General features: G+C 47.6%; 1 protein-coding gene across 1 annotated transcript in view; it reads right to left on the reverse strand.

The window, feature by feature from the left end:
• DUSP19 (dual specificity phosphatase 19) overlaps positions 1-15,244 on the reverse strand; it is a 32,478-nt gene extending 17,234 nt beyond the window's left edge. The window contains exons 1-3 of the mRNA XM_075001110.1: positions 14,841-15,244; positions 14,150-14,196; positions 11,878-12,030 (exon numbers count right to left, since the gene is read on the reverse strand). Coding sequence (XP_074857211.1) covers positions 11,878-12,030; positions 14,150-14,196; positions 14,841-15,066 — 426 coding nt within the window. The 5' untranslated portion in view covers positions 15,067-15,244. The remainder of the gene's footprint in view (positions 1-11,877; positions 12,031-14,149; positions 14,197-14,840) is intronic.
• Between the last annotated feature and the right edge of the window lie 411 nt (positions 15,245-15,655).

Raw genomic sequence — 15,655 nt, forward strand, 5'->3', positions numbered from 1 at the left:
TTTGTAATCAGGCAAAAGACAAGGGAATGTGGCAAAGAGTGAATGCAATAACAGAGGCAACAGTGAAAATCCTTTAGGTCCAGCCCTGTATTCCTTGAACACTGAAGACTCATTCATTATTTTATATTACTGTCATGGCTCAGAGTCTGTAAGTGGACCAGGACACTGTTGTGCTAAGCACAGTACAAACTGCAAGGACTTTGGATATGCAGAGTCAGACTCATGAACAGCAATGTTAAAACAGATCTTAGAAAAGATATGTGTAACACATAGGAATACATTTACTATTCTATATTGCACTTTGATTAGGCATAAATAATTAGAGAGAGATCTGAGATGCAAAATCCTGACCCTGATCCATATCTGAACTTTCCTCAAGTTCACAGGTGTTTGTTATGGGGGTAAAATTCAGGTTCTGAGTCCCCTGACTGCCCTGCGGCAGCATGGAGCTGTACCCCTGTGGCAGCCCTGGGGAGTGCAGGGCCAAAGCTGGGATCCTTGGAGAGCATGAGGCTGGGGCTGCAGCAACCCCCAAGATCACAGGGCTGCCTGGCAGCAGAACCCCTTGTAGGGTGCAAGAAGAGTTTGTAACAGTCTCATGAGAGCAGATCGACCCCTCTGTGAATCCTCAGGAGAATCTAAACAGACCAGTCTGTGCAAGGTGAAAAACTGCAAAATAACTGCCATGAGAACAGCTGCAGAACAAGCCGCGCTTGCCAAGATTTCAAGGCTACACTGGCAGTAGGCCACAAGAGATAGTGATAAGGAATGCATAGGCAATTTTAGGCACTTATGTTAATGAGTTCAGCTTTATCAGCTAGTGTTAGGAGGCCTGTTACTGAGCCTCTCCCTGAGCGAAACTCTGGCGCATCGGGTCTTCCCCCACGGGTGACTGCGGCGTCTCCAGGGCTCCCACCGCGGGTGTCACGCGCTTTCAATAAACCAAATTAGCACTCGCCTTCTGGGTGCAGCCTCGTCTCTGGGGAACCCGAGCCTGGTTGGCTACAATTGGCGCAGCAAGCAGGGTTCTCCAGGTATGATGCCTTTTTGGTCGAAAGCGGGGGAGGCAGGGAAGCCAGCGCTGGCCCTGCAGCGCATACCAGGATGGCCCTCGACAGAGCGATGGGGGCCGGTAACGCGGATGGTGGCCTGTTGGGCAGCCCCAGCAGACTGGCCGGAGTTGCAGGAGGCGGCAGGCGTGACGCCAGTACAGGTAGAAGGGGCATTGCGTCGGCTGCGGCTGAGCCGCCAGCCAGGGATGGAAAAAAGGGCAGCGGGAGAGGTAGCATGGCTTTTCCTAACCGCCCTCCGGGCCCTGGATGATGAGCTTCTCTGCCTGCAGAAGGTGCTGGCGGGGAAGAAGCAGGAATGTCGCGATTTGGCGGATGCGCAGGCAATAGCGCAGGAGGTGGTTATCTCGCAGTCTGAAAGGACGCAAGAGTTAACCCATCATTGTGAGGTGTTGGCAGTGAGAGTTGCGAATCGGCGGTGCGTGAAATTAGGGAAAGCACTGGTGTCAATAGCCCAAGTGCGTGCGGTCCTTGCGCTAGCCACTTGGGACCCCGAGACCTGCGATGGGAACATTTGGAGCTCTTCCTCGTCTGAGGAGGAGGAGGAGGTGAACGGGGAGGCTGTACAAAGCGACCCGAGACAGGCGTGCCCCATTCGGGAGTTGAGGGCAGAAGGAGGTCGCTGCAGTGAGGTCTGGTGGACGTTTAAGACAAGTGAGTTGCAGGAGATGGTGAAGAGTTTTAAACAGGAGCCAGGGGAAGGCCTTTTGGCCTGGCTAGTGCATGTATGGGACAACGCGGGCAACTCTGCGTTGCTACTGCCTGATCAACTCCACCAGATGGGTGTGTTGTCCCAGGATTCACAAGTCAGACAGGTGCTGCAGACCATACAAGGTCTGAACGACGCCCAGGGAAATGCCACAGAAGCGCCGTCCCTGTACCACTGGTTGGCTGTGGCGGTGGACTATGTCTACCCCTCCCCGGGGGAACTGGAAGCACAGGTGAGGCCCTGGCATACGATCCCAGAAGGGGTGAGTGCACTGCGGCAGCTGGGCATGGCATGGGCTGTGGCCCTCGACATGGGACCGGACGACATCGCGGTCCAGAAATCCATCAAGGCTACTCTGTTACGCCTTGCCCCTCTCGAGCGGAAGACCTCCCTTATGGCCGTGGTCATGGCAGTGGGTGGGACTGTAGGTGATTTGGTTGGAACGTTGATGCAGTTAGAGACGGTCGTAGGCACGAAAGCAGTCCATGCCGCAAAAGGAAAGGGTGGCCGGGCGGGAGCCTCTGGGCAGGAAAAAGGACATGCTAAGGTGACTCAGAGAACTATGTGGACGGATTTACTGAAGGCAGGAGTGCCCCGTGAGGAGATCATGGTTTGCCAACACCAGACTTATACAAGCGTTGGATACAACTGCCGCCTACTCAGCAGAGTGAGGAGGTGGGTGCCTCCAAGAGGACTGGCGAGTCTCGGGCACCACAGAAAGGTACAGGAGCTGGGGGGAGGACCGAGCCCAGCGCCCCAGTCAACTGGACTCTACCCCCTAGGAAGTGACAGGGAGGCGGGGCCCCTGCGGTACGGGCTGTGGCTGTGCAACATGTAGCAGGGGACCGGCGCCCATTCGTCCCATTAACCATCAGGTGGCCACGGGGAGGGGAGCAGCATGTGCTAGCTCTGTTAGACACTGGAGCCAAGGTGACCACTCTGCATTCTACCCAGACTGCGGGTCACGCGGTGGTCGTGCAGGGCCTCGGAGGAGCGGAGACCACCGCTTATTCGGTGGAGGTCACCCTCACGCTGGGGAAAGCCCCTCCCTTTCGGGCGACTGTGCTGGCTGCACCTTTAGGTGAATACATCATTGGCATGGATGTTTTGCGTGGCCGGTGTGTGGATAGGCAGTATGGGCCGTTTGCCTTTGGGCACCCCTGATACATTCGGGCAATCAGAACTGTGGAGCCCCTATTGCGGGGACATCCCAAATGGGACTCTGTGCACCTGCCGGTCCCCCAGACCCCGGTGTCAGTCAAGCAGTACCGCATTCCCGGTGGAGAACAGGAGATCAGTGACACTAGTGCTGCATTGCTACAGGCAGAGATTATTTGCCCCACACTGAGTGCCTTCAACAGCCCCATCTGGCCAGTGAAGAAGCCGGATGGATCGTGGCGCATGACAGTGGACTATCGGGAACTCAATAAGGTAACCCCGGAGCTAACGGCCATAGTTCCGGACATGGTTACCATCCTGGAGCGCATCACCGTGGCGGCTTTGCCGTGGCATGCCGTCATAGACCTGGCCAATGCACTTTTCTCTATCGACATCCACCCCAAGAGTCAGGAGCAGTTTGCTTTCACGTGGCTAACAAAGCAGTACACGGTCATCATGTTACCACAGGGCTTTAAGCACTCCCCGACGATCTGCCATCAGCTAGTGCAGGCCGATCTGGAAGGTCTGGACCTCCCTGACCAGACGGCCTGCTACCACTACATCGACAACATCACAATCTCGGGACCAGATGAGCCAACTGTTCAAGCTGCCCTAGACACCGTTGTAACAGGTTTGCAAGAATTGGGGTGGGCTATTAACCCCAAGAAAGTGCAGGGACCAGGCACCAGTATGGTCTATTTGGGTATCCTGTGGATGGGTACGGACAAATGCATTCCGCCGAAAGTGCGGCATACCATCCAGGCATTCCCCACACCCTTGTCTAAACAGCAGTTGCAAACCTTTCTGGGCCTTCTCGGTTTCTGGCGTACTTTTATTCCGCACCTTGCTTTTCTTATGCATCCTTTACAGGAGCTTGTGCGCAAAGCCATCCAGTGGAACTGGACAGAGAAGCACCAACGAGCCTTTGATCTCCGCAAGGAGGCGGTGGTGACACACACCCACCTCACTGCACCGCTGCAAGGCCAACTGTTTGAACTGGAGGTAACAACCATTGGCGACGTGGTGTCCTGGGGTCCGTGGCAGCAGGTAGGAACCCAGCGAAAAGAACCTATCAGCTTCTGGTCACGAACCCTCCGCAGAGCAGAAGGTGGGTACACCCCCCTAGAAAAGCAGATCCTAGCAGTGGTGTGGGCTTTGCAGGACACTGAGCGGGTCACAGGCGTTGCCCCTGTTACTGTACAGACCCCGATCCCCTTGATGGGGTGGGTCACGGATACCTCTGAGCGTGCACATACAGGCATGGCCCAAGCAGCTACCCACTTCAAGTGGAAACACTACTTACAGCAGCGCATGCGCTTGGGAGCCCCCACACTTAGTGTTCCACATGCCCTTCTCCTGGGAACCATTATTTTTCAGCATGATCCCCAGCTAGCGGATGAGCTACCTGCTGTCGACCCACCAGTAGCCCCCTCGCCGGTGGCGGAGGCACCTCCATTGGATACCGTGCCTGAGGAGAGGAGAGGCAGCATCTGGGTAACCGATTGATCTGCTACATACACTGCAACGGAACAGAGACAATGGCGAGCAGTCGCATACACCCCCTACAGGGATGAAATCGCCTTTCCCTGGGGGAACAGTTAACTCGAGCCAATGGGCAGAGCTGCAGGCAGTGACGTTGGTGGTGGAAGCTGGGCAAGCGGAGACCTTTATCTATACTGACAGCTGGGTAGTCTACAAAGGTCTGCGCACCTGGTTAACAATGTGGGAAGCCAAGGAGTGGAAGATAGCAGATCGCCCCCTCTGGGGCGCCGACTTGTGGCAACAACTCTTAGCTTTTGCCCGGCAGCAGCCCCTGGCGGTGCGGCACGTTGACACCCATACCAAACTGACGACTTTGGAGGAGCAATTCAACGCAGCCATGGATCAGATGGCAGGACACACAATCACAGAACGCGCCATGGCCCTACAGGTGGAGTCAGGGCACCGAGGCACTCACGCAGCCCGCAAATATGGCTTAACCAAGGGTGAAAACCTCCCCCTGGTAGCGTATCAGGCGGCCCAACTGAAATGCACCGTCTGCACCAAGCTAACCCCAGTAGCGCTAGCGCTAGCCACAGGAAGCGTACACCGCGGGCACCTACCCTGTAGTGAGTGGCAAATCGATTACATTGGACCACTACCTCCATCACGCTTGTGGCTCTATGCGCTGACCGCCGTGGACACCTATACTGGCCTGTTGTTTGTACATCCCTGCAAGCATGCGGACGCTGCTGCTACGATCACAGCACTCACAGCTCAGTGAATGGTATGGTGTCCCACTAAAGATCCAGAGTGATCAAGGCACACACTTCACCGCCCAACACGTCCGCGACTGGGCAGCTGACCTACGGGTAACCTGGACATTTCACATGCCCTATACTCCCACTGCAAGTGGGCTAACTAAGCGGATGAATGGACTCCTGAAAGAGCAAATCCACAAACTAATGCCCACGAACACCCTGAAAGGGTGGGGGGAGGTGATGCACCGTGCTGTTGGACCCACTACACCCTGTGAGCGCCTGCGCCTTGCCCCTGAGCAAGGAGTTGTAGTCCGTGTCAGGCAGGCTTCACTCCCGGGCCAGGTGCAAGTGGAAGGACACTGGGTGGTGCTCCTTGCTGGGACGCCAGAAACTGTAGCACTCCTGACCACTGCCGAACCCTGGGCGGGAGTGGACGTACTTGAGTGTACCCCCAAGATCCTCTTTGCTGTTAATACCCGAGTACCCGGGTTGAGTTGGGTCCAAACTTACTGGTCAGTCCCTGGCCCACCACTGGCTGAACTACAGTGTTACAACCACACCGACCAGCCAGTTGTCTGGGAAGTGGGGCAACCCCTAGTCGAGCTGGTCCCTGTGACGCCCACAACGGCACACATAGAGTGTGCCCCCGCACCAGCAACCAGTGCACCTTTGATCAGCACCTGGTACCGTGGTGCGCCTTCGGGGGCTATAGAAGCAGTTACGATTCTAGCAGAAGGCTCGGGCATGGCCGTGGTCCTCCCTGAAGGTGAGGACTCTCCTCAATGCGTTTCTTCCCGCAGGCTGATGCTACGGACCCTGTAACCGTGGCCTGGCTGTGGTGCTGGTACCTCTGGACTGCTGTAGCAACGGCCTCAGAGTGGGGCCCACGTATCAGTGACCGCTCCCACGTATGGGTAACGTTGGCACAGACTGCTATCAACACGTCTGCCCTTTGTCTGCCCCACAGCATGGCCGTGGGACAGCTCATGGACACCTGTTTCATAAGTGTCAGCGCTACTCCTGCTCTCTTACAAAACTATACCCTTTTGTGTAACTTTGCTTTCACTGCTCTCATATGCTGTTGTCAAGTCTGTTCCACAGGTGCACGCTGTGTTACCAGAAGAGCATCAACCACCTCACTTGATTCCTACTAGCCTTGGTGTTCACAAAGGGGTCGCAGGGAGGAGTGTAGGGTGCGAGAAGAGTTTGTAACAGTCTCATGAGAGCAGATCGACCCCTCTGTGAATCCTCAGGAGACTCTAAACAGACCAGTCTGTGCAAGGTGAAAAGCTGCAAAATAACTGCCATGAGAACAGCTGCAGAACAAGCCGCGCTTGCCAAGATTTCAAGGCTACGCTGGCAGTAGACCACAAGAGATAGTGATAAGGAATGCATAGGCAATTTTAGACAATCTTATGTTAATGAGTTCAGCTTTATCAGCTAGCGTTAGGAGGCCTGTTACTGAGCCTCTCCCAGAACAAAGCTCTGGTGCATCGGGTCTTCCCCCACAGCTGACTGCAGCATCTCCGGGGCTCCCGCTGCGGGTGTCACACGCTTTCAATAAACCAAATATAGCACTCGCCTTCTGGTCGCAGCCTCGTCTCTGGGGAACCCGAGCCTGGTTGGCTACACCCCTGGACTTCCCTTAGTTCAGCAAATTCTCATTAGGAACCTGTCAGGCCATGACCAGGAAGGTGCAACCTGTTTTGTAATTAATCTATATGCTAAATGTGCAGAGGCCTGGTTTGATTGCCCTTAACACGTAAAAAGTCAATGGACGCTTCATTGGGAAAGAAGATCTAGTAAATGGCAAGACTCCATTCAAGAAATGATCACTTCAGGGTCCCACTCAAAACTGGGAATTTATTGTGCTAGATGCTATACACACAAAATTAGTCCCTGTTCTAAAGAGCTGTCAAGGCTGTTCCCCACTCTGACTTCAGAAGGTGGGGGCCCACAAGAGACCTTAAAAACACCTTACCTCTAGAGGCTTCTACTTGAAAGCTACCCAAGATCACAGATAAACTGATTCTGGGAGCTAGCTGCCCCCACCCAAGTGAGAAAACCCCTCTTTAGAACCTAGGAACACACACTTGGGATGTCTCCCGTTGGGTAACTCCAAGCTCTTCACCCTCCCTTAGGGGTGAGCGTGAAAACAAAGAGAAAACAAACTGCTCTGATAGCTAACCTCTGAGCTTAAGGCATGCATACATAGACCTCCTCTTACCCTCCAGGACACAAGAATTAAATTGTTGCCTTAAAAAGGTGGTGATTTTATTTAAAAAACGAAGACATACTTAAGTATATTTGGTTACTAGGTGTTACAGAGTAACTTAAAAGATTAAGCACTGATAATTACTTCCAGAGCCAAGGGAGCTCTGCCCTGCCACCAACCTCTTCCCCTTTTAAACTAAGGGCTTGCCAATTTCAGTATGGTTCTGATGTGCAGTATAGAAAAGAAATTAACTGTGTTTTGTAATCAGGCTAAAGACAAGGGAATGTGGCAAAGAGTGAATGGCTCTGGGATTTATTTTTAAAATTACAGTGTACAGGGGAAAATATTAGCCAGCCTCAGAAGTCCCACAACTAATCCAAAATTAAAAAGAATAACCTGATCACATCTAAATAAACTTTTCTTTTCTACTCACATACCTGTTATTCCAAGATTGCTCTTAAGATGAAGATATTACTGAAAACTTCCAAGCCTGGTTCCAGTCTAAATTTATCGCCATCTCTCCTCTCTGCCCATGCAAAGGACTCACCCAGCAGACCACTGCTTCAGTTAAAAAATCCCCTTCTCTTCCCATTAGTTCATCTGCCTGCTTGCCAACACGGGACCCACTATCACTGGGTTTAACCCTTTTCAGGCAATTTAGTTAACTGAATACTGGGATGTCTATGAAAGAGTAGTAGCCCTCCCACCCATCACAAGAGTATACAATCTAAATAAGCAAAGAAGTGGGAGAAAGTAAAATTATCTGCACTGTACAGGGAATGAGCTGAAACAATAAAGATTAAGTGACTTGCCCAATCTTACACAAAAAGCCTATGGCATAGCGGGGAATTTAATCTAAATCTCACGAGTTCTATTCTACTGTCAAACTCCAAATCATTTTTGATCACAGCAAAATTCACATCCTATTTGCACTGCTGTAAATACCATCTTTATTAAATATCTTCATATTCACAGGCGTTCACTTTCTGGTCATGCACTGTAGCCATGTAGTAAATAGCTATTTTTAAAAGATATATGTCTAAATGCACTAGGAATGTCTGTGGCAAAATATGAATGAGGTTACTATTTTAAAAGATTTTAGGAGATTTAAAAACTTGCATTTCATTGCTAAAGAAACATTTTTTTTTGCTCAAGTGTGCTCAATCATAATTCAAATAGGCCATATTCTAATGTAGTTACACCAGTTAATTGGGAATAATCTTATTGATTTGGTGGAGCTATTCAAGATCTACACCAGGTTAACTGAGATCAGTATCCACCACAAGGCTTTGAGACAGTTATGAGGAATTAAGTTGGCAAAAATAAACAATGAAAAAAGGGGAAAAAGCAGACACCGAGAATCAGATTAAAAAAACTACAGAGATTAGCAAAAAATAAAGGTTGCAGGTAGTTGATGACTCATGGAGAGATTTTGTCTTTTCTTTTTTGTGCTAATATTCTATTTTATTAGATCACATAGCTAACTAGTAGATGTAGGCATGGGAAAGCTATATGGATGGGCATGGTCTTCCAATCAGGTCTGGAAATGGGCCCTCTTATATGACATACAAAGCCATTTCCTGAAATATCTTTGGGAGATCCAACTCAATTAAGGTTAAGTAGCTTTGGAATCCATTGTATCATAAATGCAAAGTTCATGTAGTATTGTGGGATTATATGTAACTTACCTAGAGGAGACATGGTCAGGGTAAGCCCTTAGAAATATTATGAGCTTCAAAGTACCATTGTAACCATGTGACAGAACAGAATAAACTTTTAGGACAAAGTTAAAAGAGATTTCCTAGGACACCTCTAAGATGAGGTTTATGCAAATATATCCACCAGTTTTACTGGAACACAGCCCTGGAAGCACCTCCCTGAGGAAAGGACCTTTATCTGCTGATTACCTGTTACATGAGGACAAGATCAAGGCCCAAACTGCATAAAGAGAATTAATGGTGTATGAATCTGCTCATTCTGAGCTAAGAGCTGTTATGAATTGCAACCACAATAAATACCTTTGTAAAGGACTATATGGATAGCACCTGCCAGAACCCTTGTTAAGGATTTTCTCTGGTTTGTTTTTTGGCACTCATATAGATTCTTTTCCTTCATGTAACTATGTGGAGAGATCTTCACAAGGGAAGCCTGCCTGAAATCTCCACCCCAAGACCCCCACAGGGCAGCACCGATCTGGCCTAACAGACTTCTCCACATTCTTCTCCACTTCTCCATGAAAAAAGGGAAGAAGGATTCTTTCGAAGATGGGGTTTACTTTCGAAAGAGCAGTGTCCACATTGGTTTTTTCTTCTTTCGAAAGAAGCTCTTTTGAAAATAGAATATGCAAATGAGGTACCAGATATGCAAATCTGCATCTCATTTGCATTTTTGATTTTCCTCATTTGCTTACCTCTTTAGAAAGAGGAATGCAAGTGTAGACACAGCCACTGTCTCCACATAATTTCATATGCAAGAGTTCCTCATAGTTCAAATTCCCTTTCATTAAGGTTTCATGAACCATCTTCCCTCCCCCAGATAACAAAACAACATCTCTTTGGTGTTGATGGTTGGTGTAGAACTAGGGGGAGGCTTATGTGGAAAAGCAATATTGGGAGAATTTCTAATATATGTTTTAGCTACCTCTTAGTGCTATTTTGCTGATAAAAATAGGAGGATCTAGCACTATGTGACCAGACTACCAGCAAGTGCTCCATAGACCCCAGTTTGAAAACATCTGTTTTAATCTAATCAAAAACTAATCTCCAGGCAGTCTAGCACTCAAACATCTTTCAGTAACAGTACAGAAATATTAGTACTGCCATTCAAGGCTTTATAACAACATCTCTGATTACAGAGAATGAACTGGGAATTTAAACTGCTGCAGTGGAACAGTCACACTAAGCTTGCAAGTCTCATAGAGGAATGAAGTGGAAATTGTAACTGGAAACCTAAAGGAGGTCATTAAGTGACACCCTGTTTCAGGTAACTTGTAAACGATATGCTAGAAGAAAAAGAATGCTATGTGACACAAAAGAGGATGGGGTAATGTTACCTTTCTTCATCCTAAACTATGTAAATAATAAACATGGTGAGCTGGTGGAATAATCCAGAACCAGGTTTGACCAGCAAAGCATTTTCTCTTGCACTGTTAAAGTCAGTGACCTGAATGAAATAATAAATCCGCAAGTAACAAGAGATTACTTTGATTATGTGCAGAGACTGCCAAGCTTTTTAATAATTCTGGCATGACATTTTACATCTTTTTTCCTCCTCCTCTACCCTGACATTGATTTAATTCTTGTAGAAAAAGAAATTCACCTAAAATAGAAAAATTTTATTCCCAAACTTGCATTGCAGATCTAAGTTCTGATTTTCTTGCCTCACACTTCTGCAGAAATAAGTTCAATTTTGTGCATGTACACAAAACAGGATATTTGAAATGCAAATTGCCATGCAGCCTTAAGTGTTTTGTCCTGTTTCCTACTTGTTTTTTTACATGAATTTTTCTATGAAATTTGGTACAAGTCAGAAAAAGTAGTTAAACACATGCTTATGTGTATTGCTGTTGTTCACTAAATACTTGCTGAACAGGGATGGTTTGCTGAATCAAGATGTTGGGATATGGGGAAAGTATCTAAAGCCCATGCTTTTACCCTCAAAATGACTGGGTAACTCTATAGTTACTAACATCTGCTCTAATTATTTTTATGTCAAATTTATAGTTTACTGTGTTCCACCTTTCTGGGAGAGTTTAAGGGACAACAGCACACTGGCAGCTGGAGAAAACCAACAAAACCCCACTGCTTACCAGGGATACTGCCAAACTTCCTGCTTCTTCTCAGGTATGTCAAAACATTGTCTCCCTAGTGGAAACTCTACAATGGGAAGCTTACAGAGCAGGGGTCAGCAACCTCTCCGAGGTGGAATGCCAAAATTTGACCTTTTGACCTCCATGTTCCAAGTGCCGGTAACACTTTTAAAAGTCCTGCATATAAACGGCTCCATTAATAAATAAATTAAGGTGCAGAGCTTTACCACTTAGGTGGTGGTTTGCAGCATTAGCTGGTCTTCTGTTAATCCACAGGTGGCATGGCACGGAATGGCTTTGAACAAGCTCCTTGCTGCATGGAGGAGGAAAGGCGAGGCTGAGCGCCCACCTCATGTGCCAACGAAAATCAGCTCACATGCCACTCTTGGCACCTGTGCCAGGGATTGCTGACCCTTGTTATAGAGCTTTCCTTTTCCCCTATAAGTTTTACTCCTAAATGAGGGTTCTAGACCTAGGTTAAGAGTTGCTTATCAACAAGTCGCCCATTGCTCTATATTGAATTAAGAAATACTGCACTAAAATTATTTAATAAATAGTAAATAATATTTGATCTCGCTAAGAAAAGCTTGAATGATAGGTTATTTTTAACCAAAGGAAATGGTTTTAAGTTATTGACACATACCCAGGAAAACTAACAGTACGAAATACTGATTTACCTGCATCTTGGCTTGCTCAATAAACTCAAAACATTCTGGGAAATACGATGTAATGTCTGTCTCAGGGAGATCCAGTATAGAAATACTTTTGTACATAAAGTCATTGGGAAAGGCATTTTCAACTCCATATGCCACATTTAGGACATGAGTAACCTAAGCCCAAAAAAAAGGTAGTTTACAAAGATAAGCAAAGTGAACAAAGACAAAAATAGCATTATTCATTCAGCAGATACCAACTGGAACATCAAATAGTAGCAGTCAATTTTATTCAGACACTCTGGCTCTGTCTACACGAGCTCCCTACTTCAAAGGGAGCATGGTAAGTAGGGTTTCGGGAGATTATTAGTGAAGTGCTGTGGTGTACATGTAGCGTTTCATTAAGCTAATTCTCCCCCATAGCAACTTCGAAGTGTTAAACTTCGAAGTGCTGGCTTGCATGTAGCTACAGCCAACCCACTGGTACTTTGAAGTGCCTGGGCAACTTTGAAGTTCCTTTACTCCGCGGCTACATGCAAGCTGGCACTTCAAAGTTTAACACTTTGAAGTTGCCGCAAAGGAGAATTAGCTTAATGAAGTGCTGCATATGCACTGCAGCACTTCATTAATAATTTCCTATGCAGCACTTCATTAATAATTTCCTGACACCCTACTTACCATGCTCCCTTCAAAGTAGGGAGCTAGTGCAGACACAGCCCGTGTTCTTACTTGACTAGTTTTTCAAATCCCCTTCAGATTTTATCAAGTGTTATAATGTACAAAGCAGCATTTCAGTTTTCTTCAGTCCATCTTAACAAAAGAATTAAGCATTAGGTTAGTGATGATGCTTCAAGCTTCTGAAAATGTGAATCTTTTAGGCTGTGGCCACAGTAGTCTCCTCCTTTCAGAGGGGGCACGGTAATGAGGTACTTCGGCAGATGCTAATGAGACGTTGCAATGAATATGCAGCACCTTATTAGCAAAGTGGCAGCCATGCGTGCTTCAAAAGTGCCACTTTTGTAATGCACACCACCCATGTAGCCAGGGGCCTTTCGAAATGACCCTGATTTTGGAAGCCCCTTCTCCCAAAACCAAATGGGCTACACAGGCAGCATGTGTTTTGAAAGTGGCACTTTTGAAGCACACACAGCCACTATTATGCTAATGAGGCGCAGTATAGTCATAGCATCATTAGTATCTGCCAAAATCCCTCATTACCATGCCCCCTCCAAAAGGAGGGGGATAGTGTGGCCACAATCTTAAGAGTTGCTCTTGCTGCAGCTTAAAGTCTCCATTTTCGGTTACCTAGCTCCTTTCACTAAGGAGGCACCCAAAATCCTTTGCAAACTACTTACAGGAATCTCCTCACTTATTTCTCAAATGTATACTCTGTACTATTAACTGTGCATAGGCACTATAATAGATAATAAAAGAATATGAAGAATTTAGTATCCAACAAACTACTACTGGAATTTTTTAGGCTGGTAGAACTGGATTAAACAAATTGAATTTGGGAAGACTGATACCTTGCAAAAAGGCCCCAGAAGAAAACTTCCCAACAAAGTAGGCCCAAATCTAATGTAAAACTGTGAGGGTCTTCTGTTCTCAGGGTGCACTGTCTGGAGGCAACATCTCCATCAGCAAATGTCCCCTAGCTTTACGCTGACACACTGGGAAACTGGTTAAAAGTGCGCCTATTAAGTCACCAGCATTGCTTACTGGAGCATGGGGCCTCATGATGCAGCAGGCACAGACTAAAAGCAGGAGAGGGAAAAGGTGGTCTTCCCCCATTTTTACACTCTTTGAATTCTGGCCTGGCTGGGGACTACTATAAATTATGGCAATCTTCCACAAGATACCCACCAATCCCAATGCTACCAAAATATTGACCTGTAGCACAGGAATCCCCCCCAGAAGGCATTCCATTCATCACATAAAAAGAGATCTATAAACTGAATCTAAGTTGGAAAAAGACTCAGGATCTTGGTCCCCCTCTCCACTTTAAATATCTCCCACAAAAATACGGAGCAGATTATATGCATATCAGACAATCTGCCCTATAAGAAAGCAAACTGTAAACCAAAACTATTCTTGGAATACAGATATTTCATGTTCCTTGTGAAACCTATGGATGAGATGCAAGCTTTCAAGTAGCAACCTCATTGAGCTACAGATAGAATATAGCTCCTTTGTTTTAAGTCAGAAAAATAACGTTTTCTATTTACTAAAAAAGCGCTGTTACTTGCAAATGCTAAATATGAGACAGCATATATTCCTCGGTATAGCAGTTTGTTACCCCATATTTTTTCAGTGTCTCCAGATCCTGAGCAGCATCTTGTGATCCTGTAAAAAGAAAGGAGTCTATCACATTATTTGCACAGGGCTGTCAAAACATGAACAGACAAAACAAAAACTCAACTTAATTTTAAAAGATGTTAACATTTTAATTTAATTGAATTTTCTTTTCCTGGGAACAATCAGTTGTTTTAATAGTTAAATATAAACATGTTTTATATTGCAAACAGTAACTTTGCATTTGACTTTAATAAACCACACCTTCCATCCACTTAACTGGATAAAACAATGTGAGCAGGAAGTCAAGCAGGCAAGCATGAAGAAGTCACCTTTTAGTATAAATGCAAAGATGGGAACTTCTTAGCTCTCACTCCTAGATGGTGCTGAGCACTTTATGGAAGCTATGCATCAGCCGCATCTCCAGCTGATTGTCATGGAAGCTAAAGGACATCCAGTGACTTCTCTGGACCTCGTATGGGCAAGTATCAGAGGACCAGCAAGAAGTCCTGTGGCACCTTATAGACTGACAGATATTTTGGAGCATAACCTTTCTTGGGCAAAGACCCATCTTTGCCCTCAAAAGCTGATGCTCCAAAAATCTCTGTTAGTCTATAAGGTGCCACAGGACTTCTTGTTTTTGCAGGAGCAGGCATCCAATATGGATGCAAACTGAAATTCACATACACACTCACCTAGCAACAGCCAGGGCTTAATAACGCCAACCTGTAGATCCAAGCTCAGGTCCTGCACGTACCCACAACCGTACCCATCGCTAGGGTCCGCTTCTTCCACCACCTGTATTCGGGCATCTTTCCACGTCTCTACAAGTCTCTTCCCCGTAAGGGTGGTTACCCTCGTGCTTTGCTGCCGCAGATTTCTTCTGGAGAAGCTTCTGATCTCCTGAGTGAGCGAGTGCATCACACGAGCAGTCAGCTCCCAGCTCCTCTCCGGCGTAGGCACACGCACTAGCCTGCAATGCCCGCAGGGAAGCCCAATCCCTTCCCTTCTGCCCGGCCGCCCACAGCACAGGATGCCCAGAACGAGCACACAGGAGCAGGTAATCAGCAGCGGCTGAGCAGGAAGCCAGCCAGCCTCATTTTCCTCAGTCGGCTGTGCAAGACATCCTCCGATTGGTCAAACAAACGCGTTCTCCGATTGGACAGCAATGTTGCCTTCCCGCCCAATGAAAAACCGCGGTGTGTTAGTGTCAGGCTTTGAGCTGCCCACGCCTGTTCGCTCTCCTCGCGGCGGGGCTGTTTGTCCGGTGGAGACGCCGGCGGCGGTAGAAGAGGCGGTTTGAAACACCTGGCGAAGCTGTGGCGTTAGGTCGTGAAGTGTAACCCACTGATCTTACGCACCGCCAGGCGAAGGCGGATTGGCCACTGCCCGAATCGTGCCCGCGGGATGGCGGAGTCTGCGGCTGCCCTGCAACACAGGCCGGCAGGAGAGCTGACAAGCCTGAGCAGCTCAACACGTGACACGAACGCGCCGCGCGGATCGCGGGACG

The sequence above is a fragment of the Carettochelys insculpta genome, chromosome 8 (genome assembly GCF_033958435.1).
Source record: "Carettochelys insculpta isolate YL-2023 chromosome 8, ASM3395843v1, whole genome shotgun sequence".
NCBI lineage: Eukaryota > Metazoa > Chordata > Testudines > Carettochelyidae > Carettochelys > Carettochelys insculpta.